Below are 27,876 nucleotides of genomic sequence, written 5' to 3'. Positions count from 1 at the left end.
CAACAATGACAAAGCAATTAGAAAACCTGCCTGAGAAACCAAAATATATGGTTTATTGTAATATCACAATAGTCAAAATATGGTATTTAATGACAGTAGTACATTTTTGCCCCTGAGCACTTCAAGGTCATTAATGGAGCCATACATTATCAGCCCCTCTTGAGAAGAAGACATCAGCCCCAGACATTTCAGACTTTATTGTTGTGCTAAACTCAACGGCTGTGATGCCAAAACGTGATAATCTGCCTCTAGAAATGTCAGACCGAGGGTGGGCCGCCACGGGTGCAGCATGTGATGTCACAGAGCGATGAGGTCACCTTCTCATTCATAGTGTGTAATGGCAGTCGTAGTCTGTTATGTTGAGAAGCATGTGGTAACAAAAATCACAAAGCTCATAAGGTGCTAAAAAAGCTGTGTCTGTTTTAATTCACAACCAGCAGAAGAATAAAGACATGTTTGATTAGCAGTAAATGGCGTTCCTGGCAGGCGGCCTATGTGGTTGGAAAGAGTCAGCAAGTTCACCCTGTGAATTCACAGCTTGCAACCGGTTTTACACCTTTTATATTATGCTCACTCAACAGCTGAAGGAAGGTGTGTGTGTGTGTGTGTATGTGACAGAGAGAGAGATAGTTGAGAAAAAACTGTATGTGGATCTAATTATCTAAGCTAATGCTTGCCCATGAAAAGAATGTAATTTGCTTCATATGGGCCTATCAATTCCATACGCGGTAACACATTTTTCAGGGATGAATCTAAACTAACTCGCGGAGGTTGATGGACAGGTCAAAAATTTCCAATGTATACAGACAATTATGATTAACTCGATTCCAGATGGAAACACCCATGTGGTGATTGAAAGGAACCGCACACCGGTCAAAGTAGACGAAAGAAAACTAACATCACGTTCTGTTGTAGTTGTCTCTCTCTGCTGGGGGCAGGTAACATCATTAACGTGTTTCCACCACACATACCAGCCCAACTCTTCCTCTTTGTCATCCCTCACTAGTTATCAGCTGTCAAGCTGCAAAGGACTTTACAAGGGTCCGGTTTTCCTAAGGAGACCCCTGTCCAAAACACCAGTACCCCTTTTAAAATCATCAAAACGCGATACAAATGTACCATGATCACTACTAGTACTAGCACCAAAACAGCAGTAATAACAATAATAATCATAATAGTCTTTTCTCATCTATGCTCCTTAAACCGTAAAGTTTCGTATGCTGTGAAACATAATATACATAAATGTAAACGCGTAATATCAGACCGGCACCTGATTGGCCAGCTCCGCTCCGGGGCCTCGCGTCGCGAGAAGGGGCGTTGCTCGTTGCTTTCGGCTCGCGGTGCGACTTCGCTCGGAGAAATTTCCGCTTCCTGCACCGACGAGCAGTCGCCGCCACACCGAGTAGGAGCAAAGTTAAGCGGGAGTCACAGGAACAGAAGCGGGAACACATCGCGCGTCTTCGGGGACGAACCCTGACGACTAAAATGTGTCCACTAGCTGACCGAGAATAGCTGTAAAAGGACCGGTTTTCCCGTCTTGTCCGCGGGAGCGGTATACGCATTGTGCCGCAAAGGAGACCGAAAATTTAGACACCCGAAAAAGAAGGAACACGGGCACCGAGAAGCCAGGCGACTGCGGGGTTTCCTCTCACCAGCCCCGACTGAAAGCTCCAGCCTCCAGAATGTCGGAGCGAGGAGGGCTCCCGCGGACCGGGGGCGTCCCTTCGCCGCACATGCAGCCCTCAAAGCCGGTCAGCATCACCTCCAACCGGCCAGTCCACATGAACCTGTACGCTACGTGGGAGGTGGACCGCTCGTCGCCCAGCTGTGTGCCGAGGTATGTGAAAGGGGCCGCGGCGAAGAAAGATTGGTTGTGGTCGGGCATTTGAGCCCAGTTCCTGTGTTCTCGCAGGGAGTTTTCAACAGCCAAACAATCACAGTTAACCATTTTAAAGTCATATGATTGTTCCTGCTGTGCCATGAGCATTTAGACTTAATGCGAATCATTTAGTTTCTTTGCTTCTAATAGGATCTTTATCATGTGCAACCTGCGCCCTATAGCCGACCTGTTATCGTTTATTTATGCGTCTAAACAGCCTTTCCTCAGCTGGTGCCCGCCTGGTCCATTTAAAGTCAAATCTCATTGTCGAATCATCACCAATGTTTATTTCCACTTAGCTGGCAGCTGCAACTAACGGAGGCTGAACGAAGCAGGGGTGCTATTATAACGGAGGCATAAATTGTGCAGGAATAAATAAATCGGTTTTAGCTGAATCATCACAGCTTATGATGCGAGTTGGTTTTGTTTGCTTGAGCATGCGATGCAGCCAGAGGACTGCAGGTGAGACGTCTTACCCACCTGCAGCGCCGTCTCTTAACAAAGACACTGAACGAGCCTTCTTTGTCTGGTGGAAGGTAAAGCCTTGCAGCCGCCTGGCCTGTGCAGAAGAGGACACACAATTGTCTCATCTTCCCGAAAATGACATGCGTCGGACGTCTGCTGCCTCCCCTAATCTGCCCTCTTGTATTTATGATGTTGTGGTAATAACCGTGGTCATGAGTTAAGTTCAAGGTCAAAGGTTAACCGGCCCGTAAAACGCCGCTCATGTGATTCACGACCTCTTCTGGTGATGTGTTTTGCAGCAAGTCTAAAGAGAAGGAACATAACAGTTGTTCTTTTATATTTTTGCATACGCTGTATTTATCTCCGATCCTTTTTACTCGCAGGTCAGACCTCTTCTGCTACAAACAGATGAGTTGGATTTTACTTAGCGCTCCATTGTTTTGGAGATTCTTCAGCACCCCTCACTAGGGGCTTGCCCGCTTCATCGAGACGCGACGCGTAACGTCTCATAATCGATTCAGAAGTGTTTAAAAATCAAGTCGATTTAATAACAGAACCAAAGAAGTGCCAGCGGTCAGAACAACATAAAAGTTACGCGTGTCCCCCGAATATATTGTTTGTAATGCGACTGAGGGACCTTAAAAAACAACCCAACTACTTATTATGTAAAGCGTGTAAAACAAAAATGATGCTTCTTGGCAACACAACAAATATGGGGCATCACCTCACCCGTTTCCATCCAGTTAGCTAATCGGCGAACAATCAAAGAAGAGCATCAAAACATTCTCCAAACTCCGAAAGGGCAAAAACGAATCGCAGCTTCCGTCGCAACATTAATGGCTAAGGAGCTACGCCCATACCCATACAACTTTTGAGCCATCGAGTGGACGTTGAAGACTCTGGAAGCAAAAATGTTTTGCAGAGAAAATTATCCTTAAAACTATAGATGGTTAAACATGTTTTATTTTGATTAATGGGTATTTTAAAATATAGATTGTTTTACAAGTCCCTACAGAGTGGGGGGGGGGGGGCCCAAATTCTTAATGGGGAAATAATTGCCGCACCGATAATTGCTGTAATCGGCAAACTGCGACTTGACGTAATTGAAATAAATCGTGAGGCCGCTCTGTTGGCACGCCTCTATCCTTCACGGTCGATCAAATACCTTCGATTTCAGCAGGCAGACCCGCTGAAAAAAGACAGAAAACACTGGGGGGGGGGGACAATGGGAGATTTGGTAGAAAGCTCTGTCATCTAAATTCAAATAGGCTTTTTCAGACAAGCAGCTGGATGGTCTTCGGGAACGCCGGTGACAGGCTAATCCACGTCTCTGCCACTGGAAAATGAACTGGAATGTGTTGCTTTTCGCCGTAGGACACAATTTCCAGGTCCCAGCAGGGGTGTTGCCTCTCCAACGTCTGCCACTCTCCCAAAATGCCACCTGTTTTAATTTGCTCATTCAATTTGAGCTCGGTCGGCTGCGCCCGGCACGTTGGCAAACCTGAAAAACAAACCGTTACTGTCCGCCGCGGCCTGGCTGCACGTCTGCATCTCTTTAGCTCTCATGTAATGTTGAGCAACAGGAAAGAGCCGGTGACTAAGCAAGATGTCGTTGCTAAAGAGCAGTCACGAATGATTTTTCTGCAGTTTTGAATCACAGCATCGATTTTAAAGCGTTGTTGTCCAAGGCCGGCCCCACCCCTCCTGATGGGCCGCCCTTTCCCAACCCGTTTGCGGGTGGAATTTATCATTTCTCTGGAATTTATCATGGCTCCAAACCAGCTCTCTTGTGGCGTGTGGTGGGAGATTCCGTCTCTCCCGTCTCCTCCGGTTTCTGCTGTGTCATCAAGTCCCAGACCTATCCCCTCTCTCCGCATTGGCAGTTCTCATCCTTCGGCTCCGGGGATGGAATATTCATTGTCTGGCAGTGGACTAATTCCACCGATGAGCACGGTGTCTGCTCTCAAGCCTCACCTCCCTTCTGCAGAGGCCCGACCGAGCTGCTATTATCTCTTCTCAGGTGTTTTCTGTGGCTGCGAGCAGGAATGTTGTTGATGTCTGACGGTGTTGGTGCCACAAACAGTTTAGATTCCAGCTTCGAGGTATTCCAGGAATGGGCCTCACGGCGGAGCTCCCCGTCTTTCTTCGTTCTTTCTTTCTTTCTCAATGGAAAGTCCCGTGACGCGTATCCGCAGATGGATGCGAGCCTTTGACGCGGATTCTACGCCACCAGTGGGAAGCAAAGACAAGTTAGTCCAGTATGTAGTGAGCTGCTCGGACGTGAAGACAGAATCTGTGCTCCTGCGTGCTGTGTGTAAATCAGGATTTATCCCCATTTTACTCAGCACATCACTAAGAAAATGGATCATTTGTGGGGAAAAATAAAACAAGATCAGCGAAAACAGCCAGGTTTTCTGAAACGGGCATCCTGCATTTGACAGGCTTGTTTGCAGTAATCGCGGGGCAGCGTAGCAGCGGGGAAAGCGCTCACTCCTCGAGTGTCGGCTTAACGTTATCCACCCAGCCCTCAGACCCCAGCTGAGCAGCGCTAATGGAAAGAAACGAGGAGACCGCCAACGGGCCATCGCACGGTCATGCTGCTCGTTAAGAAGCCCCGGCTTCCCCCGCCATCCCCTGGTCTGCTTGCTCTTCCGCACAGCCGGGCCGAACCAGGACGCTAATCAGTCCGCGGTCGCCTGAGGGGTCGGAAGTCCCCCCCCCCTACAAGGAGAGTGAAGGGAGCTGGTGTCTTCTCTTCCCGTCAACATGATAGTTTCGTTCTTGTGAAGACTTGCCCTCAGAGGATGCAGCAACTATAAAAAAAATAAAATGTGTGTGTGCACGCGTGCGTGTGCGTGCGTGCGTGCGTGTGTGCGTGCGTGCGTGCGTGTGTGCGTGCGTGGTGTGTGTGTGTGTGTGTGCGTGTGTGTGTGTGTGAATGCATAAGAATGTAGGTTCTAATGAATGCCAGAGTGGATTTTCTTGATGGAAGTCAACCCACTCACGCCATTTTAGAAAGGAATATGAAAGTGACTCTGATTTGTGGTGAGTCAGATCAGCTGCAGACTGGAGGGTTTTATTTTTTTTGCGGCGTCTTGTGGCTGTTTTTGAGAGCTCACATGTGGGGGAAACGCCACCATCAGAAATCCCATCTTTCTACCAGAGTCCAAACAGGTTTCCCCTAATGCTATAAAGAAGCAGGTTGTGGCATCCTGGTACATAAAAGGGCATCCAGCAAAGGGAAACACTTATCACCTTGACATTAAGTACACGCACACACGCACACACACACACACACACACACACACACACACACACACACACACACAGTGTTTTCTGTCTTCAGTTCGTTCAAATACACTTTAATGGAGATGGTGAGATGGTGTCTGTTACACACTGAGATCTCTCACACATTCCTCAGACATGCCCCCCCCCATATCCTCCATGTCCTCATCACGCCCATCCAAACACCGCACAGGTCTGTAATCCTCCCCCGCTGGCGAAAGACACTGTCTCACCTGCATGTTAGCACAAGGTCGCCAAGTACTTAACACGGCTTGACCTCCGCACGGGGCCTTTGTTTAAGGATTAGGTATCATTGACGTGTATCTTCAGTTTTTGCTGAGGGTTTTGCTTCTGCAAGTAGTTCCACTTTCTACCAACTTGCTGTTGCAGTAATCTGGCCCAAAAGAACCAATTCTACTTCCCATCGATGCTCTAAAGATTAACACGATTAAGAATCCATTTTCTAGTTAAGCATACGAACATGTAACGATCATCTCATGCGCATCCTGGACCAGGAGGCTAATCAGTTAGCAGTCTCCTGGTCCAGTTCCTGCTTGGACAGGGTGTTGGACAGAGAGCTCGGGTTGCACCGTCTCCCCACCTACCTGACGTTAAACTGGATTAGACGGGCGCTCGGCTCATTTATCCGTAAGCTTTAATGAAGGGTGAATTATATCAGACAATATTTGTAATAACAAAAGGGAGAATCCTCCAACCCACTATTAAACAACAGAGCCTTTGTTTACTCTGGAGTGCAGAGAAATGCAGGCATGCAGCAAGCAAGCATGCTTTTTTTTGTTTTGTTTTTTACTTTCGCTCAACACAAGCACAATCTTATCTTACACACACACACACACACACACTCTATCTCTCTCTCTGTCTGTCTCTCTGCAGGTCACATGTTTTTGCTGTAGATGAGAGGAAGTGGCCAAACATCAACTCGGTGCTGTGAAAAACTGTGCAAACCAGAAAAGCGCAACAGACAAACTCTTGAAGGCAGTGCAACATTTAGTCGTTTCTCCTTTTGCCGAGAACACACTTAGTAGACTTAAACAGTGCTGCGTTTGTGTTGTTGCCGAGTGTAAACATGCGTGTGTGTGTGCAAAGGTTGCTTTTGCCCTCCTTTGGGAGTGAAAGGCAGCTGTATGTCCTTGCCTTGGGGGCTGCAGGCAATAGAAAGAGACACATCTTTGGGCAAATTTCAGGGTTGGAGGTCATAATCGGGGTTCTCGCTTGCATTGCATGCCCTGAGATGCAAATGTTTGGATGTATTTTCAGCCATCATCTGGGTACAGGAAGTCATGATGCTGCTAAAGTGCTACAAATAGCTGTGGCACTTTTTAAAAACCGTTTAAACCTTTGTTTTTTCCAAATCAGCTATTTTTACCTGTCCGCTGCACATTCCTTTGTGACACGATAAAGGTTGAGTGGTTTATTCTTATCTACAAGGGAAAATGTCAACGAACCAGGACCAAATGACTGATAACTTGCTATTTTCAAGAATCAATGTTCCTGCCGCTGTCTGGTCTCATTTATTAGGCTTAAAGGGAAAGAAAAACACTATCTCCAAAAATTATTTCCTTATTGCTGACTGGGACTGAAAGAGAGAGTTTGATCCAATCTGCAGATTAACCAGCAAACTGTCCAATCTTGGGGGAATGTCGAGGTATTACGCCATTTAAATCGGATTTTTCCTTTATTTTTCCATGCAAAGTTGCAAATTTTACTGTTGCAGATGCCACCTTAATTTTCTTGTATTTACCGAGCCTTTTCAGGCATTCCTGCCCTGGTTTCGCAGGATGTTTGCTGGGGATCCCTCTGATATCTCGGGTTGCCAAAAACCAAACACAGCAGGAAAACTCCCAGCACCACGCTGTATTCCCGGTTGTCGGCCTGACCTTTGTCAGGACTGCTGTCAGATCAGTCTTCAGTTGATCGGTCTGAGTTTCTCCATGGTCACGATTATCAGAGTGTGTGTCCTTGTATTTGCTACAAAATACTCATCCTACTAGCAAAGTGAGGACAGTTTAGCCAGTCGAGGCTTCATACTTGGGTTTAAGGTTTAGGTTAGAGTTAAGGTCTGGTTAGGGAGTTCATTGGTATGATAAGGGTGGGATAGGGAGCTGGGTAATGTATTATTTCTATGAAAGCTCCAGGTCAGCCCCCGACTGCCAGGTCAGTCTTATTCTGAAGGCTGAAGAGGAAGTAAACAGGAAAAGAGGAGTGTGTGGAAGGAGGAAGAGAGCAGAGGAAAGTAAGGAACCGGCCCTCCATCTTTGATCATGTCAGCGATTTTGGAAGTGGCGTGCTGTTTCCCTGGTATCACACTTTAAATGTTTTGATGAAATGGGTTCCAGCTACTATAGTGGTGCATTTCTTTGCATAACTAAGCGATCGCATAATGGCTGTTCAGCCTAAAGAGGGAAAAACATGCACGCGCAGAGGGCGAGGAGAAGAGGGGGATGAGAACGTGAAGTGGTGGTTCTTCACCAGGAGAAGTGATGCTCTGCATGCAGTCAGGGACGGTGGTGAGGGCGAGGTGAGAGCCTGAAGGGAAGGATCAAGCTGGCGAAGGAGAGAAAATGGGTTCCAGTGGGTGAGACAAAGAGGAAGGGGGGAGGAGACGGCAAGAAAAGGAAGGCTTGTTAGAAAAGAACAACAGAAAGGAGAGCAGCTGGGGCACCGGGAGACAGACGTCGTCTGGATGGAAGAATCAGACACGCTCCTTCATTTCCATCACAACATCCCTTTATTTCTTCTTTTCCTGTTTTTCTCCTCATCCCTCTGTTCTCCTCAGAAGACTAGAATCAAATTGGGGTCAGGCGTATATTTCTGGACGTCATGGCAGGAAGGAGGCCGCGTCTGTTAGCGTGAATTAGCATCTGTATGTCAGCGTGCCTTCGATATCTCAACGGCCTGTTATGGTGGCTTCATTTAGCTCAGTATGTTAGAGCCCATCTCTGTGTTTCAGCTGTGTTTTTACCTCAGGGAATGAAATTTGTGGAATGTTGGGCAGAATTCATAAGGTCAAAGGTCGATTGGCATCAGCTCCTTTGACCTGACCCTGAAGACAGAGAGAGGAACCCGAGGCAGCTTTTAATATCTCTCATTTTTGAATATATAATTCTGATTGTAGTTGATATGTGTCCTCCTCAGACACCTACAGTGAACCTAAACTGTTCATTCTTAAGATCTGTATGTGGGTTTTTTGGAATTAGAGTGAGCTGAGTCAGCAAATTGTTCACCCAGGAGATACTGAAGCGGCTTTTTTTTAAAAAAAAAAACTTGTGTGTTGTTTAAAAATGGAAACCACTGTGTGATGCGCTCCCGTTCTTGTAGATACATCGATTTTCGTGCCACAAACCTCAAAGGGAGCAAATATAAGCCTGAATTCGATTAGCCAAATGGGAACTCCGTCCAGCAGATTCATCCAAAGCCTTGTTTTGCACCGTTTGTTGCAGTAAAAGGTTCGCCACCGGTTATCGATTCAGACATGTATTGAAGGCCCTCCATGGTTCAGGCGCTCCGTTTCCCAGAACCTGTGCCACAGGCGGCTAATTGTCACCGTTGCCGAGCAAAGCACTTCTCCCCAGTGTCTCCTCTGCACAGCGTTTGCTCGCAGGGTTATGTAAGACGCTGATAAGACGGCGGATGCGATCAGCCAGCCTTGTTTTGGAGTTACCCCCCCCACCCCCCCCCCCCCCAGATGTAGCACAGAGTGACATCTCAATGTGTACAGATGGTGACATTAGCCCGGGGGGAGCGTATGCACATATTATTCATCTCCAGGAATTAGCTTGCCATTTCTTTACCTTTCTGCACGCCGCTCTTCCGCTCCTGTCTGTCATCACTTCACAGCATCATTTTGTCGCAAATTACCCAGGATTGTTTTCCAGCCGGCCGATTGTTTTACCCTCCTGCGCAGACCCCTGGTCTTCCTCGGCTTTAGGTTTCTTTCAGCGTTTGATCAGCTGCCAGCCTCACACGTGCAAATGCCACGCAGTTAACACTCACGCCTTCCAAAATAGACCCAGCTGCCGCCCACGCGCTGATACTAGATGGCTTCGTATAAGGGCATCAAAAACATGAAGCGCCCGCCCACGTGGATGCTGCGACATGCTCGGAGTGCTCCCGGGTTGCGGGCAAGAGTTGGGCAACAGGGCAACGCATACAGTTGTGACATATACTGTATATTTGCAGCTGTGATGGCGGCTCATCTGATGTGCGTTCATTAAATGAGTCACAGAGCAGAGAGACGCAGACGCGAGGCCTTTCGCTAACTCGGCGATGCATAAATACATACGCATATTGTGGCGCGTTAATGCAAACATGCGTGGGGCTGTTATGGCAGACACGGGAGAGGAAGAACAGAGGTCAGAGGTCACGTAACCCTGCTCATGTTTTCCAACACAACCCCATAGGCAAATTCAGTTCTGCTTTTCTCTTCTGCTGTCAGTCTGTTAACAATCCACCAGCTTGCTGGATGAAAATGACAGAAAATGCTCCGACTGCGATGATGTCTCACCTCGCGAATGTGGAAAAAATGCAGATCAGAGAGAGCTGCTTAGCAGCTCGTTGCAAGCTTTCCAGGAATTCCAGGAATGACATGCACGTAGGCTAAACAGTTAATGTAACCTGGAGAAAATCCATTTTTCTAAGCTGCATCTGGAGCCTTCCACTTTCTTATTGCGGACTGTACTGTACATGTTGAAGGAGGACAGGAAGAACTTGGTCATTGAAACTGAATGTTAAATGAGATGCCAGACTGCAAAGTGTTCTACTTATTCATGTAATGCATATTTTACTACAAAGCCACAACCCAGGCCAATCTAAGGCTGCATTGTTTACTAAAAAAGCACAGGGAAAAGATATCTATGTAAATTTGTTGGAGCAATTTATGGTCTTATATTTATGGAGGCATTTTTCAGACGCGCAATCTGAAATTAAGACCGATGTGAGCGAGGGAACAAGGGCCAATTTGAAACGGAATAAGATGAAATGAGCTCAGTTCCTGAGCTGGGGAAGGATGGAGGTCAGCATAGATGGACCAGGTCAAACTGAAAACAAAGAGGGACGTAAGAGCGCTTCTATTCTGATGGAATCTGCAGAGGAGGCTGGAAAACAAAGGTGCTATCTCGGACAGACGGAAGGGCTGGAGGAGGAGAAGCGCATTCCAGGGTGTTGTTGAGGGACAGCGGTGGACAGCGGGCCTGCAGCCAAACTCCCAGCATCCGTGTGTCATACAGGAGCTCAGCGTACAGCCGCAGCCTCTGACACTTGTGACGACTGTATACCGTAATCATCAGACTGTGCTGAAGTATTCCAGCAGAGAGGGGATGGCGACGGGATGGCGTCTCCCAAACCCATTAGCTGATGAAGCATTTTAACGTTGTGTTGGTCTGTTATTTTTTCGAGGTGCGCCCCGAATGTCAAGGTGAATTTTGCATTCCAGGCCTTTTTGTTATTTCCCGCGCAGACATGGACGTGACAAGAGTCGGAGACGGCTGCGCGCTGACGGGAGGACAAAGACACGCTTGGACAGAAAATAAATGAAAGGGTGTTTTTGCTCACATGCTGTCAACACCCTCTCAAAGCTTTTCTGTGCTCCTCGGTGACAAAAGCAGATCCAGATGGTATATTTATTAAATTCTGCTGGACGGAGGCAAAGATTTAGCGCATTTGTGGATGTTTTCTCTCAAACCGACCCCAACGGACTGACTCCGGGTCCCTTAAACTCAATGGAGGGATGCGGCACCAATCGATACGCGCTGTATTAAAACTACAGGATTTTAGCGTCGCGGCGGCTCCTCTCTCCTGCTGCTCTTTTAGATGTGGTTTAGCAGTCGCGGCAGGTCCTGACTCGGCATCGGAAATGAGTCATAAACAAAAATATCTGCTGTTTGTGCTCCTCAGATGAATCCCATCATCTCCTAACTGGATGACTCACACGGCATTAAAAGCAAAGCCTCCCACCCGGATTGATATTTGCTTTTGTCGATGTTTCCGAACTTTGTTTGGAGTCACAAGACAACGGAGACGTGCGCCGACCCTTCCGAGGGTCGCTCAGCTTCTCTGCTTATTGGCCATCAACAAAACGCTGCCGTCACCAATAAATCCTCAACCAACAAAAAGCAAATGTCAACCTGGTCGAGCAGAGTCGAGGCAGAAATCACTGCTGCCAAGAGATTTATTTTTAGTTGTTACTACCTGTAATTTACTTGCTTGGTTTATATGCCAACTATAACAATTGTGTTTGCGTGTGATTGTCTCGCGTTAAGGCGGAATCCATCACACTAAAAGCGAACTATACATTCCCACTATACATGTCGCTCTCTCTCTCTCTCTGTCCCTCTCTCTCTCTCGAAAATGTAGGCCAGTCTAAGTCTGAGCTCAAGTCAAGTCAGAGGGCAGATCTGAGTCACGCTACATGCTAAAGCAAGTCGAGTCAATGCTAATAGAATAGAGTAGCTAATGAGTAGCTTTTGATTCGATGTAAATGGTTAAACAATAATAAATAAATTAAATGCATGCACTCCCACGTACAGAACTACCTTTCATGCATCATTGCAAACACAGCTGTGGAGTTCTGCCCTCTCTAGTGCCAGTCTGTTAAGCGTTAGTGCGCTGCGCCACTGTGGCTGATGAAGGAGCGAGCCTCCGCCTCACTGCCGATGTGACCAGCATGCTGATCAAGTGTAACACCGGGTTAGGAGGGGTGTAGCTTATACACAGAGAAATCACTCAAAGTGTTCTAGTTCTGAGTCTTGCTCCAGGCCCATTCCAAGACGCAATTTTTTATAATACCCGATCCCCCCCCCACATCTCTGTTGCTGAAAAGGCCACCCTGTCCAGCAGCCCATTGGCTGAGGCCAAGAGGGACACGGACTGCAGAGCGACATGAGTCACTAGGCTCCGCAGGCGGGCGGCGTTCCTACCGAGGTGATTTCACAGCGAATCAGCCCGACCTCAGGTGTTCGGCTCGCCGAGCTGGGGAATATCTGGGGATTATTGAGCTAACGTGACCTTGAAAACGAGCCAGTCAATTACATCAACACAGCCTATGGAATGCAATTACAAGCACAAGATCCCGTCAACATCGCGGTCATTTCATTTAATTAAACCTATATTTAATGCTGCTGTAAACATTTTTAAGCATTAATAGAGATACACCTGTTTGCCTCCATATCATATATTTACATGTTTATTTCTCACTCTGTTTTTGCTCCCCACTCACTCTTTTGTACAAATGAAAGTCGAGAGCTCAAAGACTCGACGAAGCTAAACTGTTGACATCTTTGCAAGGCTGTTTCCACTCAGCCGAGGGCTATTTTAAGACCCCGAGGAACCAAATGCTTGTTATTTTTGCCGCTTGCAGTTTTCACATGATTACATTGCTACACCTCCTTTCCCTCCTGTTATTCCTCTGTCTCGCGCTGCTCCGACTGCACGATGATCGTCCTCCCCTGCTGACATCTTTTCCAATGTTAATTTACATTAGCCTGTTTGTCTTTTGTGCTCCGCTGTTTATTTTAGGTACGCGTGCGCGGCGCTGATAAGGTTGTCTGGTGTGAGAATTTAAGCCGCTTTGAGCCGACGATCAAAGTCTGAAGTTTGAGTTGGATCACAGTTTTGGGGATTGCGAGCGTGCGCGTTTGTGCGTGCGTGTCCAACAGGAATTACTTAATATGGCTGATTCGTCTTCTTTTACTTGTAAGGAAGAAAACCTGAGTCATTATCAATGTAATCATTATCATTCCGAGTCTCCTTGGAATGATTTTTATGGGTTTGGAAGATTAAAGTAGGAGGACACGACTCATACAGATGATGTTGATCACAATTTGTGAAGGGAGGAGAGGCCATTTAAAAGAGGACGGTGGGCGGAGCCTCTGCTGAAAGGATGGAGAGTTGCTGTTATGCAATGAATGACGGCGCCGAGATGTCAAGACGGCATTGATGACCGTCGGAGGGAGGCAAAAAGACAAAGAGGGGAGTGGGATGGAAAATGACAGGATGACAAATGATGTTGGCTGAGAGGAAGGGTGGAAGAAGGGGAAAAAAGGCTCTGGGGGGGGGGGGGGGTCGAGATTAAGATGCTGAGAAGATGCTGTTTGAAGGTTGAGAGAAGGACTGTTTTTAGCACCGGCTCGTGTCTTTACCGTGTTGTCAGGCTTGTATGACATAGCAAGGTTAAACTCAGACAATCCGTTGTCAAGGGAACCACATTCAGCGCCACCCCCTTACAGCCACAGGTATCTCCGTGCGCAACAGCTCAGCGCACTTGTTTCTCTCAAATCCCTCCGAAGCGCATCTCCGTGCTCGAGTTTCTCATCTATATTAAATGGATTACTTGCTTGGCGCTATCGTCTTTATTATAATTGACTGGGAGGAAATATGCTAATCCGCCTGCCTTTTTGGTTTGCGACACATTTTAGCTCTGCTAATCACAACGTAAGGAAAGTTAAAGGCGCTGGTGATGGAAATGCAATTCACGGAACCAGGACGCATTTGTCATCTGGAAAGGTTGGAGGTCAATCGTCCCACCGGCGTTATCTTACCGTCATCCGCCTCCGTCTGCCGGCCACCTCCGTCCATCCACGTCCCTCATTAGATAAACAGAAGTTGCAGGGACTGCCAGGAAGACGTGAGGCGTCATCATCCGGAGGGACATTAAACATTCATTTAGTGTTGGTAAATCAGACAGGAAGGTCTTCTACAGTTTGACCTATAGAAGCTGTGACAAATGGATGCTCTCAGGAACCCACTGAGAATGCACAAACAGCTCATTTCTGTCCGCACGCTGTTTGTGTACGGTTTTTCTTGTAAATTAGTAATATCCTGTGACATTAAATTCTTTTGAAATGGCTCATATATATGTAAATATCAATATTTTACCATCACTATTGTTGCTAGTCTTTTGTCTGGCACCAATGCCATCAGTTATTTATCTATTGGATGTTGATCTACACATTCTGTGCCATGCCTGGATGCTGTATGTAGCATTAGCGTTCCTCTCTTTGCCGATGACGCAGTGTTAAACACATGGAACGAGATGAGCTGCTCCGCTGATCTGGTAAACCTCGTCTCCCAGTTTATTTGATTCTGTCAGGATGGGGGGGGTAAAAGACGACCACACAGTCAATGACAAAGCTTTTTGGTGTCCATTTACTGCACCTTAAATACTTATTTGTTCAAACCTCAATAACATGTCCTCCCCCTCAGCAGGCCGGTGGATACAACCGTAGTGAACTCTGAGGCGTAGCAACATGCTGTCTAGGAGGTGGTGACATTTCTCCACCTGTCATTCAAGGCTCGAGCTGCTTTTCCAGCATTTAGCCAATTGTCTCAACCCGGGTCCAGCGGCAATTTTCCGACAAGATAAGCGTCCTGGAATGATTCCAAAAGGAGGGGGCGCTATGATGTCATTGTTCATGGCAATCCCACAGATGTTCCCTTTCTTTTCTGCCACGTTGAGACAATGGCTGTCCTGATTGTAGAAAATAATATTTTCGGCCTTTACCACACACAGACTGCAGTTCGTGTGTCGCTATGGCTGCTCGTATTTAAGCTAGTGTCGTCGTCTTTGTATTAGCTGCTTTGCTGGCTGCTAACCTATAGTCCTTTTGGGACAGCTGGTGCCCTCGATTGCAATTAGGACAACTCGGACACCCCTTCAGGCCTTTTCACGTTAAAGTAGTAAAGCGAAAAATGGAAAGGCGAAAAAACCCCGCCGACCCTTGTGTTAGGCAGCAGTTGGCCCTACATGTAAGATTATCTCGAGGGAAATTTCAGCGCTGCCCGGCGTCGTGCAACTAGAGCAGCTGATTAAGTCGCTCGGATACATCTCACAGCTGCAGCGATCCGAGAGCTTCTCACATTTCTGACGCCGTCAGTGCCGCATCCTCGCTAGCACAGATGCTGTTTAGTGACGAAGGTCCCTATGGTGCAGTAAACATTTACAAGCTCATCAGCTACGTGATTGATAATTGCACAAGAAGTCAAGGCCAGACTAGTCGCAGCATTCTGAAAGTTCAACCCCCCCCCTTTTCCCGAAGCTCGGTCCAAATGTGCCCCCTGGCAGTCGGCCCGCTCTGCACCTCGACTCAGCAGCCGTAAGCAGAAGCTGCACTTAGCCGGACCCTGAAACGGGGGACTAATCGATCTGTTTTCATCGATACGTTCAGTCTGTACCGGACTCTCTGAAAGCCTCGGGAGCGAGCACAAAGGCTCTCGCCATCCGTCGCTGAGCGCCACAGCCGTCTGCCCACTTTCACTGCTGATAGAAATGAAATGAAGTGAGAGGGTCCTTTCAGACCGTCCCCTTTTGATCTTTGGAGTTTCATTACATTTTTGCTCAGAAGTTGAAGTGCGTGGTTTTATTTCCTGTCCAAATCATGTTGGAGCCGCCAGTCTCTCTCGTCCCGATGACAAGCTGATTGAGCTGATTTGTGACCCATCTGCGTGACTTCAGCCACTTTATTTTCCACTGGAAGGGGCACTTTTTTACTGCCGCATTAAAAATCTGTCGCTATATAGCTCACTTTGCCGGCCTCTGTCTTCCACGTCTCCGTCCCGGCTGAATATTCTTGTCTCATCTCCTTCGATGCCCGCTTTTGTGTCTTCAACGTCTGTCTTTGTTCTGTCTTTTTCTAATCTTGTCTCTCTTTGTGATCCGTTGTCATACTGTCTGACTCTGCCTCTTTTTTCCTGTGTGCTTGATGTAATCTTCCACCTTCTTTGTTTTATACCGTGTGTGTCTGTGTGTGTCAGTGTGCGTGTTGCCCCCTCCTCCTCAGACAGCCCTGCAGGTCTATTTTAGTGGTTTAGTCTGTTTTCTGAAGCCTTGGAGATGAATTATTGAACAGATTGACCCCTGGCTGCCCAGCTGATCCCTGCTGTCTTGGCCTTTCTGTTGCTCAAGACCCCTCACACGCTGTGATCTAAGGAATTGTGTAGTCAGGCAGATATTTTTAAGTCCCAGTTCAGAGAGCATGAAATTCAAAGGATAAAAGAATGGAGCTGTGTTGTTTGGTCTTGTGTGTGAGGTTCATGGGTTGGATGCACAGTCACATCTTGTACATAAGCTACAACATTTTTCTTTCTGTTTCTCTTCAGGCTGTTCAACCTGACCCTGAAGAAGCTGATCATGCTGAAGGAGCTGGACAAAGATCTGACCTCGGTGGTCATCGCCGTCAAACTCCAGGTCGGACGGAATCACAAAAACTGGGCTGCCCTTTTCCACCACCTGCATCCCGGCTTTAATGTTGCCTAAATGCCTTTAATGAATTTCCATTTTCTTGAAATCTCTCGGGCTGATGAACGTGCTCACCTGCATGCTGCTGCCAACTAATTGATAAATGATATACGGAACTGCGTCTTGATTGCTCTTTAATGCCATGGCTCCGCTCCCAGTTTCTGTCTCTTGGCTCCTTTTCTTGCCTCACCATCCCCATCTTCTTCACCCACCCCGACACCTCCTGTCAGTCTCTTTCCTCCTCCTCTTCTCCATCTCTTCTCTCCCAGCATGAGGCTGATGAGACCTCGTCGGCTCGACTCTGCTGGAGACGGCAGAGTCGCATCAGCGGTAATCTTTATACTCCTCCACTTGTGACTTTTGTGTTTTTTCTCCCTCTCTGTCCCTCCTCCTTCTGTCCCCTCAGGGTTCTAAGCGGATCCTGCGCTCCAACGAGATCCTGCTGTCATCAGCGGGGTTGACAGAGACTGACCTACAGCTCACCTTCTCCCTGCAGGTAAAGGTCAAGGTTCAGCGAGGCCCAGCTGCCTTTCAATCAGAATAAATTTACATTTTTCATCATCATCATTATTCTAAGTAGCACAGCTGGGTATTGGCAGCCTGTCCTGCACCAGCTGTCCAGAAACAATCCCAGTGCATTCCAACGCGCCCAACGTTTGATCCATATTTAGGTCCCGTTAGTTTTCCCTGCAGAGGGATGTGTCGCAGGAATAAAGATGAGCGTGTGTTTACACTTCTGTACATGCAAGCAGACACACGTCGGTCTCAGTTGGGCGGCAGTGTGACTGTTAGGCACAAAATGGTGACATGAGATATTTCATTGGCGTGTTCATCGAGCTTGTTAATGATGGGTTATGGGGTGTGCCCGCTATGACAAAGTGGTTTGACACTTTGGAATGTTGCGAACGGCAGGTGTGAGCTTTAAGTGGTGCCCACAGACCTGTCAGATTCCGCCTCATTATCAGTCCTCCCAGTCTGCCTCCCGTTGCACGCTGACGTGCGTCTTTTCCACCTGCAGTACCCGCACTTCCTGAAGCGGGACGCCAACAAGCTCCAGATCATGCTGCAGCGGAGGAAGCGGTACAAAAACCGGACCATCCTGGGCTACAAGACACTGGCGCTGGGACTCATCAACATGGCCGAGGTACAGATCTGTGTTTCGCTCCTTACAGACGTTGCATCTTATCATATTTTGACAATGCAAGTTTGGCCGCGAACTGTGTATCCTGATAATAAAATGGTCCCTTTAGCCGTAGTGCTAAAGTACAGCTGCAGCACACAACAATGCAAGTGTACAATAATGGTTCCCGGTTATCTACCCCAGCAGGTGTTTATATTTAAAATTTGCAGCAAAATATGACTCACTGTTCAGGCCCTGTTTACTGATGCAACCACACAGGCTAATTGACTGTCACTTACTGTCGATAGAGATGTTTTTTGTTTGGATATTTGCAAAACAAGGAAAAGGTTTTTGCCTGATGTGAATGTTGTGAGTTGGAATAGGAGAAAGGAAAAGTGGACGGTTGAGGTGTGCTTGCAGAGTAGTTAAAGTTTGGCACACAGGCTGATCTGCTTGAATGCCCCTGATGGGGACGTTCTCTAGCTTCAGCAGCAGCTGGAGGGCGATCCGCCCGTCCGGGGTCACGTCAGCTGCGAGTTGTTGTGTCAGTTGACTCTCGTCCCCTTCGGCCAGACAAACGTCCCAGCCGATCCTCAGCATTGACCTAACAAAGCACCGGTCACGGGCTCGTGTCCCAGAACGGGCCACCTCCGCTTCTGGTTCAGTCTAATCTTAGTTCAGCAGAATTATCTCTCGCTTAATAGCATGCAGATTAAATCGAGCGCAGCCCTGTTGTATCACTTGGCAACTTTCATTCATGACACACTGATTCATTTAACCTTCAGCTAAACTCAATCCAAGCATCTTTGGTCCTGCGTTCAACATAAATCACCTCCCAAATGAAGCATTATCCTGTGCTGCCAAAGGCTCCCTGCATTCTCCATCTCCCAATAAGGGGCTTAATTAAAGAAATGACCTCCATTGACGCCCGCGTGTGCGTGCATTTGTGGATAAAACATGTCAAACAAGACATTAATCCACAAATCATCCCTTTTCATTATGGGGAAAGGACATGGTGGGGGGGCCGAATAGATCACATGACCACAAATTTGCAGAAGTGCCTTTTCTCCATCTTTGACCGAGCTTCTTGGCTACGGCATCCGCTGCGAGGTGCTTGACAAAAGGACAAAAGGACACAAGTAAATCTTCAGCGAAGCAGCAACCATCTCTACTCAGTCAATTCCGCCTAACACTTTTCCCACATTTCACCACACCCGGAAAAGCCTGAGGTGGTCTCAGACTCTGCACTGTATATGTTAACATAAACAATATAGTCTAAAGCTCTCGCTACTGCTCAGCGTAGGATAAATCTGACCCAAGGCTGGCAAAGTGAGCAGTTTTTATTCGCTAACGAGCCATTCAGATGGCTCAGGCAGGCTGCACGTCACTCCTCGAGACGTGTCGTTGCTACTCATCACCTGTCGGACATCTTGGTTTCAGGTGATGCAGCACCCCAGCGAAGGGGCTCAGGTGCTGGGGCTCCACAGTCAGCTGAAGGACGCCTCCCTGCCCGTTGCCGAGATCCGCGTCTACTCTCTCTCTAGCCAGCCCATCGACCACGAGGGACCCAAAGCAAAGATGTCCGGTGAGCGCTCGTTGGTCGTCCCTCTCTCTCGTCCTCCTCTGTTTCAGCCTGTCAGTGTGTGTCCTCTGATGTCTCCAGATCGCTCTCCAGACATCGACAACTACTCGGAGGAGGAGGAAGAGAGCTACTCCTCAGAGCAGGAGGGCAGTGACGACCCCATCCACGGACAAGTAAGCCCTTGATTAGCACCTTAATATCTCAGACAGCGATTTTTTTTTTTACATCAAAGTAAGACGCCTCCTCTCCCTCGTGCAGTATCTGTATGATGAAGACGAGGAGGTCAGGAAGAAGAAGCCCAGGCGGAAGATTCCCTCCAACGCCGCCATCACCAGGGTAGCCCCAGTCCGTCCTTCTCTCCCGTTTTTCTGCCACTTTTCCTCACCTCACTTAACCCCTTCTCTACCCCTCCCCCACTTTTAGCTAAAAATCCATTTTCTCAGCCCGAGTCTAGATATGTAAATTTCAACGACTGTACCACGTCTCCGGGAGCTCCCACAGACAATGTGTTCGATGCCGGGTGTAGCTGCAGCACAGGACACGCGCATGCAAAATAACCCATTCTGACCAGATTATTAAGAGTAAATGTGATTATTTTTTTAAAGGAAACTAGGAGATATTTTCAAACTTCTTTCTCTGACCGTATCTGACACCGACCTGGAATTATCATTTCATTTTTCTCCACGTTTCTCCCGAGAGACTCATGCCGTCTCGCCTTTTTTCTCGCCCTCCTCTTCCCGTCTGCAGCAACCCAACATCAAGCAGAAGTTTGTCGCCCTGCTGAAGCGGTTCAAAGTCACCGACGAGGTACGGCCAGTTTTCTCCAGAGTGTTTTTGACGTGCAGCGCCACAGAAGCATGTGGGAGGAACGTGAGAGACAACTGAGACAAGTAGCGGCGTATTAAAAAGACCCGCCGTCGTGCACGGGCCCGCGTGCTTTTGCAGCGGTTCCGCTGAAACGTGCCTGCATTTGATCGCTGTTAGTCAGTTAGTTTCCCGTTTGCCTTTCCCAGCCTGATTCACTCAGAAAGATGAGATTGCCATTAACGATAGCGAGCCTGTAAACAGAACTAATCAAAGCCGAGCGATTACTGCGTTGGTCACCTCTTCCACCCGTACTTCGCTCAGGTGGGCTTCGGCCTGGAGCACGTGTCAAGAGAGCAGATCCAGGAGGTGGAGGAAGACCTGGACGAGTTGTATGACAGCCTGGAGATGTACAACCCCAGCGACAGCGGGCCGGAAATGGAGGAGACAGACAGCATCCTCAGCACACCCAAACCCAAGCTGAGGTAGGAGAAGAGACTCGTCACTTTGTGCTCCAATTGATGTTTCATACGTCTGCACTTCAAGTGTAGGAATAAATGGTGCCCCCTAGTGATAATAGTGGTGCACTGCACCATTAATATAACATGTACATGAACCAGAGGTAAAAATGGTTGTAAAATGCCATCTCCAGTAGGTTGTTTAAAGATGCAGAGGACAGAGAACAAAAGCATCACCATACCAAATATAAATAATTTAGTTCCTCAAACATTCCTTTTTATTGCTTTCAGTTCGCTCAGGAATGCTCACACAGGCTATTAGAGGGCTATAAATTTTCATGTTGGGGTTTTTCCTGCCTCTCTTCAATCAGGCCATTCTTTGAGGGAATGTCCCAGTCAAGCTCACAGACAGAGATCGGCAGCCTGAACAGCAAAGGCAGTTTAGGCCGAGATACCTTCAGCCCGGTAAGACGATTGCCGCTGGTAACGTTTGTCCATCTTCTTGGGTTTTTTCTTAGGTTTTCTGTTTAGTTTTTGAATGAATGGAGACATCTTGACATTTTATAATATTTTTTTTTGCCCAACTTAATCCTGATCGTCGATAGACAATAGCCTGACTGCTGCTTCCTGATCCTTCCAGCAGGGGGAGCAACCTCCATTAGAGAAGATGAAACCGTCACGCAGTCGCAACCTGGAGGAGGCCTTGTCCGAGACCGACACGCTGGTATGACTAGTTCTGTGTTTTTGGTTGTACGTGCCCAAATATACACATCTTGCTAGGAGAGTGGGGAAATTTTGGTCCATCTTGGTTTTTGTTTGGTTTAAAGGCCTGAAGAAAGCATTACGCCAGTAAAAGTCCTCACAGACATAGAAGTCCAGACTCATCTGTGTGTAAAGGAGAGAGGATTGAGCTTGTGTCAGAGTCTTTCTTCAGTCTTGTTGCTGCTGTATGATTTATGTAAGAAAAAGACTCAAATAGGGTTGTGTGTGTGTGTGTGTGTGTGTGCGTGCGTGCGCGCTCAGGAGCTCACAGATCAGGAGCTGTTTGCCGAGGTGGGCCCCTGCATCACGGTATCAGTGGCAGAGAAACCCCGTACCCCCCTGAAGAGCAGCAAAAGCGAAACCCAGGCTATGCCATCACCACGGTAACCAACAGCACAAAAATAACACAGAGAAACAACAGTATTTATTGCTGTTTTGGGGATCGTAATGGGTGCACATAGTTTATGCAAGAAAATGAAAAAGATTTCTGAATGGAATGGAGGTACGGGGCGAGACTGCTGCTGTTTTATGTCACCTCGTCTGATTAAGGTTGGACGGCGGCCACACCCCCCGACAGAAGCGCGTCAGCACGCCCATGAAGGAGCGGCAGCTGTCCAAGCCTCTGAGCGAGCGCACCAACAGCTCGGACTCCGAAAGATCCCCAGAGCTGGGCCACAGCGCGCCGGTGAGCCCCCCGTCTCCATGCTCCCGTCCCCAGACGTGGCTTTGTTTTAACCCCACATCTGAAAACCACTCCACACTCACTCATTTCATTACGTTCCCAAAAATAAAGAATTCATTCTGACGAGAGCTCAGGAATGAATTATGTATGTGCTGATGACTCATTTGAGTAAAATAGGATGCTGTCATGCAGTTTACAAGTGTGTGTGTGTGTGTGTGTGTGTGTGTGTGTGTAGCTGCTGAGGAAGGTGGTGTACGACCAGCTGAACCAGATTCTGCTGTCGGACGCGGCCCTTCCGGAGAGCCTGATACTGGTGAACGGTACCGATTGGCAGGGCCAGGTGAGTGTGTGTGAGCGTGTGTGTGTGTGTTGTGTGTGTGTGTGTGTGTGTGTGTGAGAGAGAGAGAACCCTTCTCTAAAATCCTGCATATGTTCGCAGTATGTTGGAGAGCAGCTGCAGATGCACAGACACCCGGTGGTCTGCACGTGTTCCACAGCTGAAATCCAGGCCGTGCTGTCGGCCGTGCTCACTCGCATCCAGAAATTGTGAGTTTAACACACACACACACACACACACACACGCACACGCATTTTTGAGATTTCTCAGATCTATTTCCATTCCCGGGAGCGTTGCTTTGCCAACTCTCTGGGCTCTCTTCAGTGTTTGTTTTGAATATTTTGGCTGCGTTCGCTAACTCCCGGCGGTGCTTTCAGCTGCAACTGTAACGCCTCGATGCCCCGGGCGGTGAAGGTGGCGGTGGTGGGCACTCAGAGCTACCTCGGGGCCATCCTGCAGTTCTTTGTCACACAGCTGGCCAACAAAACCTCCGACTGGCTCAACCACATGCGCTTCCTGGTCGTACCCCTGGGTAAGAACGTAGCCGTTTGCCACATGAGCGCTCAAATCCACGACTCTGCTCCCCGCTGACTGTCCCCGTCCCCGTCCCCGTCAGGCTCTCATCCCGTCGCCAAGCACCTCGGCTCGCTCGACAACCGCTACAGTTCTTCCTTCCTGGACAGCGCTTGGAGGGAGGTGTTCGGGCGTTCCGAGCCGCCGCAGACAGGTAACGCAGAGCAGGAGAAAATGGCAAATGTGAGGACCGGAAAGCATTTTGACGCTCGTCCCACCTCCAGATCAGCTGGACGTGGCAGCCAGGATCTCTCAGTACATCAGCGGAGCCACGGTAACGCACCAGCTGCCCGTCGCCGAGGCCATGCTCACCTGCAAACACAGGACGTGAGTACGCCAGGAATGGCGCCCGTGCTCGCCACGTGTGTGCCTTCTCTAATGCTCTGCTCTCTCCAGGCGTGATGAAGACTCCTATCAGAAGTTCATCCCCTTCATCGGGGTGAGATGTGACTTTTCTACTCAAGTCGACACGAGTGGGTGAAAATCTTAACCGGGGGGGGTCATTTCTGGTGTCTCCTCTCTTGCAGGTGGTGAAGGTGGGACTGATCGAGTCTGGACACTCTCCCGCAGGTGAGGACAGAGGTTTAAAACACACAGGCGGCCGTGTTTATACTCTCTACTGAGGACCTGGCCTCCTTTTCTCTCCAGGAGATCCAGAAGACGGCGTGGCCGTGAGCTTGGCCGTCCCCTCCACGTCTCCCCCCTCCCACGGCTCACCTACAGGGGCCATCAAAGAGGCGGCCACGCCCCCGTCGTCTCCGTCCATGGGCAGCGTCCTCACAGCACAGGGGTGGGAAGACTGAACCACAACGGATTAGGAGTGCTTCTTTATATTGAGGCTTAATTAATGTTCTCAATTCACATTAAGGAGTCCCAGCATGTCTCACGGCATGGACGCCATCGGCCTGCAGGTGGATTACTGGCTGGCCTCTCTTGCCGAGAAGCGGAAGGAGGGCGAGCGGCGCGACACGGGCTGTAAGAACACGCTGAAAAGTACCTTCCGCTCACTGCAGGTCAGCAGGCTGCCAGGTGGGGGCAGCAGCGATCCACAGGCACAGGTCAGCACCATGGCCATGACCGTGGTCACCAAGGAGAAGAACAAGAAAGGTCAGTGGTTGATTAGCAATCTTGAGAGGAAGTGATGGATTTGGCCTTAAATTTGGTGGCTCTATCCTTCTGTCTCCAGTTCCCACCATTTTCCTGGGAAAGAAACTGAAGGAGAAGGAGGTGGACTCCAAGAGCCAGGTCATCGAAGGCATCAGCCGGCTCATCTGCTCCGCCAAACAGCAGCAGACCATCCTGAAAGGTAGAGCCAGGCGAGCGGGTGGGCCCGGCGCCTCCGTGCCTCTCATCACTGTTCTTCACCGTGCTTCTCCTCCTCCCTCCAGTGTCCATCGACGGCGTGGAGTGGAACGACGTCAAGTTCTTCCAGCTGGCCGCTCAGTGGCCCACCCACGTCAAGTACCTGCCCGTGGGACTCTTCGGATACAGCAAGCCCCCCACCTAGGGGCCTTCCTCGGGTCCTTCGACGTTCCTGAACCGCCCGTTTTCCAGAAGCAGCCAGACTTCTTTGGGTTGTCTGCCGGCGACGGCCGCAGGTAGAGGAGGAGGAAGAGGCGCCGTGGCGCCGTAACAAGTCACTTTAAAGGCCCCTTTCAGTGTGTGTGCCGTGTGTGTGCATGCACATGTGAATGTACAGTGCGTGTACGTGCGTGTTCATGTGTGTGTGTGTGTGTTGCCAGAGGGGCCAACAGCACAAGATTATTAGCTAACTGCCGTTTATGTTTCCGTTCTATGGAATGCATTAGCATGCTCACTGATTTCAAGCTCTCAACACGTGCATGTTTCACAGGATCCAGCGCTCACGTGCCGCTTCGCTGCAAGTCCCAATAAAGACCATCGTGCACCGGGGCTGCAGCGCTCACAAAACGCATGTGAGGAGTCTCTCCTCCGTGCAAACCCCATTCAATCGTTTATTAATTTCAAGGGCTTCCGTTTGATTTAAAAGAAAACTCTTTTTGTACCAAATGAAGTCTTAATAGAGTGCGTGTTAGGAAAAAAGCATATAGAATTATGTATAAAGCAAAAGTGTCTTCTTATTCAACTAGATCTCGTTAGAAATGGTTAAACCTTCTCGTTTCGTGAGGCCGTAGTGTATGTTTTGGTGAAAGGGTTCCAGCATTTCAGGACAGGAGCTAATGTAATATGCAGGTTTCCTTATCTTCTTTTTCGCTATGCACTTAACGGTACGCGTCCGGTTCTGTCTGACAAAAATGGGACTTCATCAGCTGCAATAAGCACAATCTTGCCAGTTAAATCTTTTTTTTTTGGCAATTCTCTTCTTGATAACCTGCATTTAATCCCATTTTGAGTTATTTCAGTACAGGTCGGCTACTTGCTGTGGTGTGTGAGGTGATTAGTGAGCGTCTGGTGACGTGAGTGTGTGTGTGTGTGTGTGTGTGTGTGTGTGTGTGTGTGTGTGTGTGTGTGTGTTGAAATAAATGTTATAAAATAAAATCACTAAATAGGACTAATTTTTCTACCGTGACGCAGCTGTGTTGGGAATGGACCTTTATCAGATTAGGTGATTAAATCTGTGGTAGCCGTGGTTTCACGACGATTTGTGTGTTTCCATGACGCTGAACATAAAATCTTTAAACCCACTTTTGCGGCGCGACTCAGCGCGAAGCTTAAGAATGTACCGGTATCGGCATCCGTGGAATATTCGCAAAGTAGTTTTAACAATGCTATCTCCAACAAAGTATTAGCAAAGTTTTCTTTCTATAGTGTTAACGCCAATGTTTGTGTACTTTTTGGTTTGTTTGAAATTAGATTTGATATGACAGTGTTACCGTTGTGACATCAGGAGGCTTCACAGTGATGTTTACTCGCCCTGTGTTTGCTTAACAGCTTGTCTTTCACCGTCGGCGCTAAGTACATATCAAATATTTGAATGTATTACATTTAGTTTACATGTATGTTTAGGTTTGTGTCGGTATCGTATGTAATCGTCTGGTAACTATCAGCGATGTCTGTTTGGTTTTTTTTAATGTTACAAATGCTTAAAGGTGGAAAAAACTACAGCTCGACCACACCTGAGAGCCAAAGACTGAGTGAGTGACAGCTTTGAGGGTTGGTGCACAGCAGGTCGTCGTCTGCATCCCAAAATTTGGCTCTTGCTCCTAAATGATCATTTACATAAAAGCATATATTTATTTTTTTTGAGGAAAAGCTGGTCGAGGTGCCACTTCCCACCACATTGTGGCGTAGCAGGAACTTAATTCAAATCCTGATGGCATAGCCTTGCATAAACCCTGTGTTTCTGCTGCTTTGTTGCGCAGAACTATTGAATTGAAAATTCAACTGCATCGTACATAACCGGATCTGAAAACTGCCGTAATCAGTGAATCAGAAATGTCGAGAAGTGTGCCACCACAGTTCCTATTATAGCAAAGGTTCAGCCAAAGGTTCCTGGTTCTTTCTGTGGCTGGAAATGCTGTCAAATCAAATATGCAACAGCAGAAATTTTAAAAACGATATCCCGATTTTCCAAATCTGCCAATGTTCTGAGCAGTTTAAGGATAGCAGCATATCTGTTAAACAACTTTAAACAACTGCTTTTAGCAACTAACATATTAACAGTTCACATTACTGTTACTATTACAGTTCATATGAACAGTTTAAGTACAAAAAAATCTTCCAAATTAACATTTTGGAATGAAAAGCTTCATCTACTAGTTCAAAATTTGCCTTTTCATCTTTAGCCAAAATAATACAGGGATGCAAATTTGAGCTAACTTTTCCATTGTGTGATGTTGTGGTGTAATGGTCACCTGGACCTGGTTATATTTTACTAAAAAAAAGAGGCATTAAAAAAACTACCACTGCCAAAACTACTTTGTAAAAAAAACCCCAACTAACATAATGTTGAGATGGATTGGTGGCATATTGTTGACCAAAAAAATGCTAATGACCCTCGTGCTGTTGTCATTTCACCATTTGGAGGAACCAAACCCAGTTTTTTTGTTCTTTTAATTTCCGACGTTGTTCTCCGTGAAACAGCTGATTGTTCCGTGTGTCTTGAACTCGTCCCTGTGTGTTTTGTACCTGTACCTCTGTACCTGTGCGTGGTTGTGAAGGTGTAACAGTGGTACCTCTGTCCTTGTTAGATTAGAAACTGTCCCATCAATAATCTGTCAGTGATCTACAGTGTCTTTTCTCACCACTTTTCCTCTAATGACAGATTCTTCTTCCACAAGACGTTCAATTTCTGCTCTGACCAGAGTTTCTTAAGCTTGTGGAGGATATTTTGCACATGCCATCGTTTCTTCAGCAGCAGTCTCCAGCTTTCGTTGCCTTTGCCTATAACAATAATTATTAATAAACTATAGTGCTTGTAGATATCGGATAATCGTTATCTTGTTTTGTTTTTCTTAGTTTGACATGTTTTTTTAGTACTCCTTTTTCATGATTACACGTGTTGATCAGATATGAGATGAAAAGTGAAAGTGTTTATTGTTTCGTTTTTTTAAAATAAAACACCCATGATTTGTAACTCTGTCTTCCATGTGCATTTTTAACCTATTTTGACGTATTTATATTTTAAAAATGCTTTACTGTGCAGGTCAAACTGAGTTTCTGCCTTCGCGAGGCCTCAAAGTTCAAAGAGTGTCAGCGG

The 27,876-nt window shown here is 47.7% G+C and overlaps 1 protein-coding gene across 1 annotated transcript; it reads left to right on the top strand.

Moving 5' to 3' along the window:
* The first annotated feature begins 1,326 nt into the window (after positions 1–1,326).
* Positions 1,327–27,753, top strand: LOC130522575 (phosphofurin acidic cluster sorting protein 1). Its single transcript, XM_057027095.1, has 24 exons — positions 1,327–1,837; positions 16,742–16,829; positions 17,287–17,376; positions 17,899–18,024; positions 19,441–19,585; positions 19,664–19,755; positions 19,841–19,918; positions 20,330–20,389; positions 20,711–20,871; positions 21,216–21,309; positions 21,485–21,568; positions 21,868–21,989; positions 22,156–22,291; positions 22,524–22,628; positions 22,728–22,834; positions 23,003–23,157; positions 23,242–23,352; positions 23,423–23,525; positions 23,595–23,637; positions 23,726–23,768; positions 23,847–23,988; positions 24,067–24,305; positions 24,385–24,504; positions 24,587–27,753. The coding sequence occupies exons 1-24, from the start codon at positions 1,683–1,685 to the stop codon at positions 24,703–24,705; spliced, it is 2,718 nt and encodes a 905-aa protein (XP_056883075.1). The 5' UTR covers positions 1,327–1,682; the 3' UTR covers positions 24,706–27,753.
* The last annotated feature ends 123 nt before the right edge of the window (positions 27,754–27,876 follow it).

The sequence above is a fragment of the Takifugu flavidus genome, chromosome 3, assembly GCF_003711565.1.
Source record: "Takifugu flavidus isolate HTHZ2018 chromosome 3, ASM371156v2, whole genome shotgun sequence".
Classification (NCBI taxonomy): domain Eukaryota; kingdom Metazoa; phylum Chordata; class Actinopteri; order Tetraodontiformes; family Tetraodontidae; genus Takifugu; species Takifugu flavidus.
Note: the sequence above shows the minus strand (reverse complement) of the source record. Positions and strands in the feature narration are given on the sequence as shown.

Excerpts from the sequence above, each read along its gene's own strand:
- LOC130522575 (XM_057027095.1), top strand. The coding sequence starts at position 1,683 with ATGTCGGAGCGAGGAGGGCTCCCGCGGACCGGGGGCGTCCCTTCGCCG. Across the intron at positions 1,838-16,741 it reads TCGCCCAGCTGTGTGCCGAG|GCTGTTCAACCTGACCCTGA; the intron begins GTATGTGAAAGG and ends GTTTCTCTTCAG. Across the intron at positions 21,310-21,484 it reads GCCGAGATACCTTCAGCCCG|CAGGGGGAGCAACCTCCATT; the intron begins GTAAGACGATTG and ends TGATCCTTCCAG.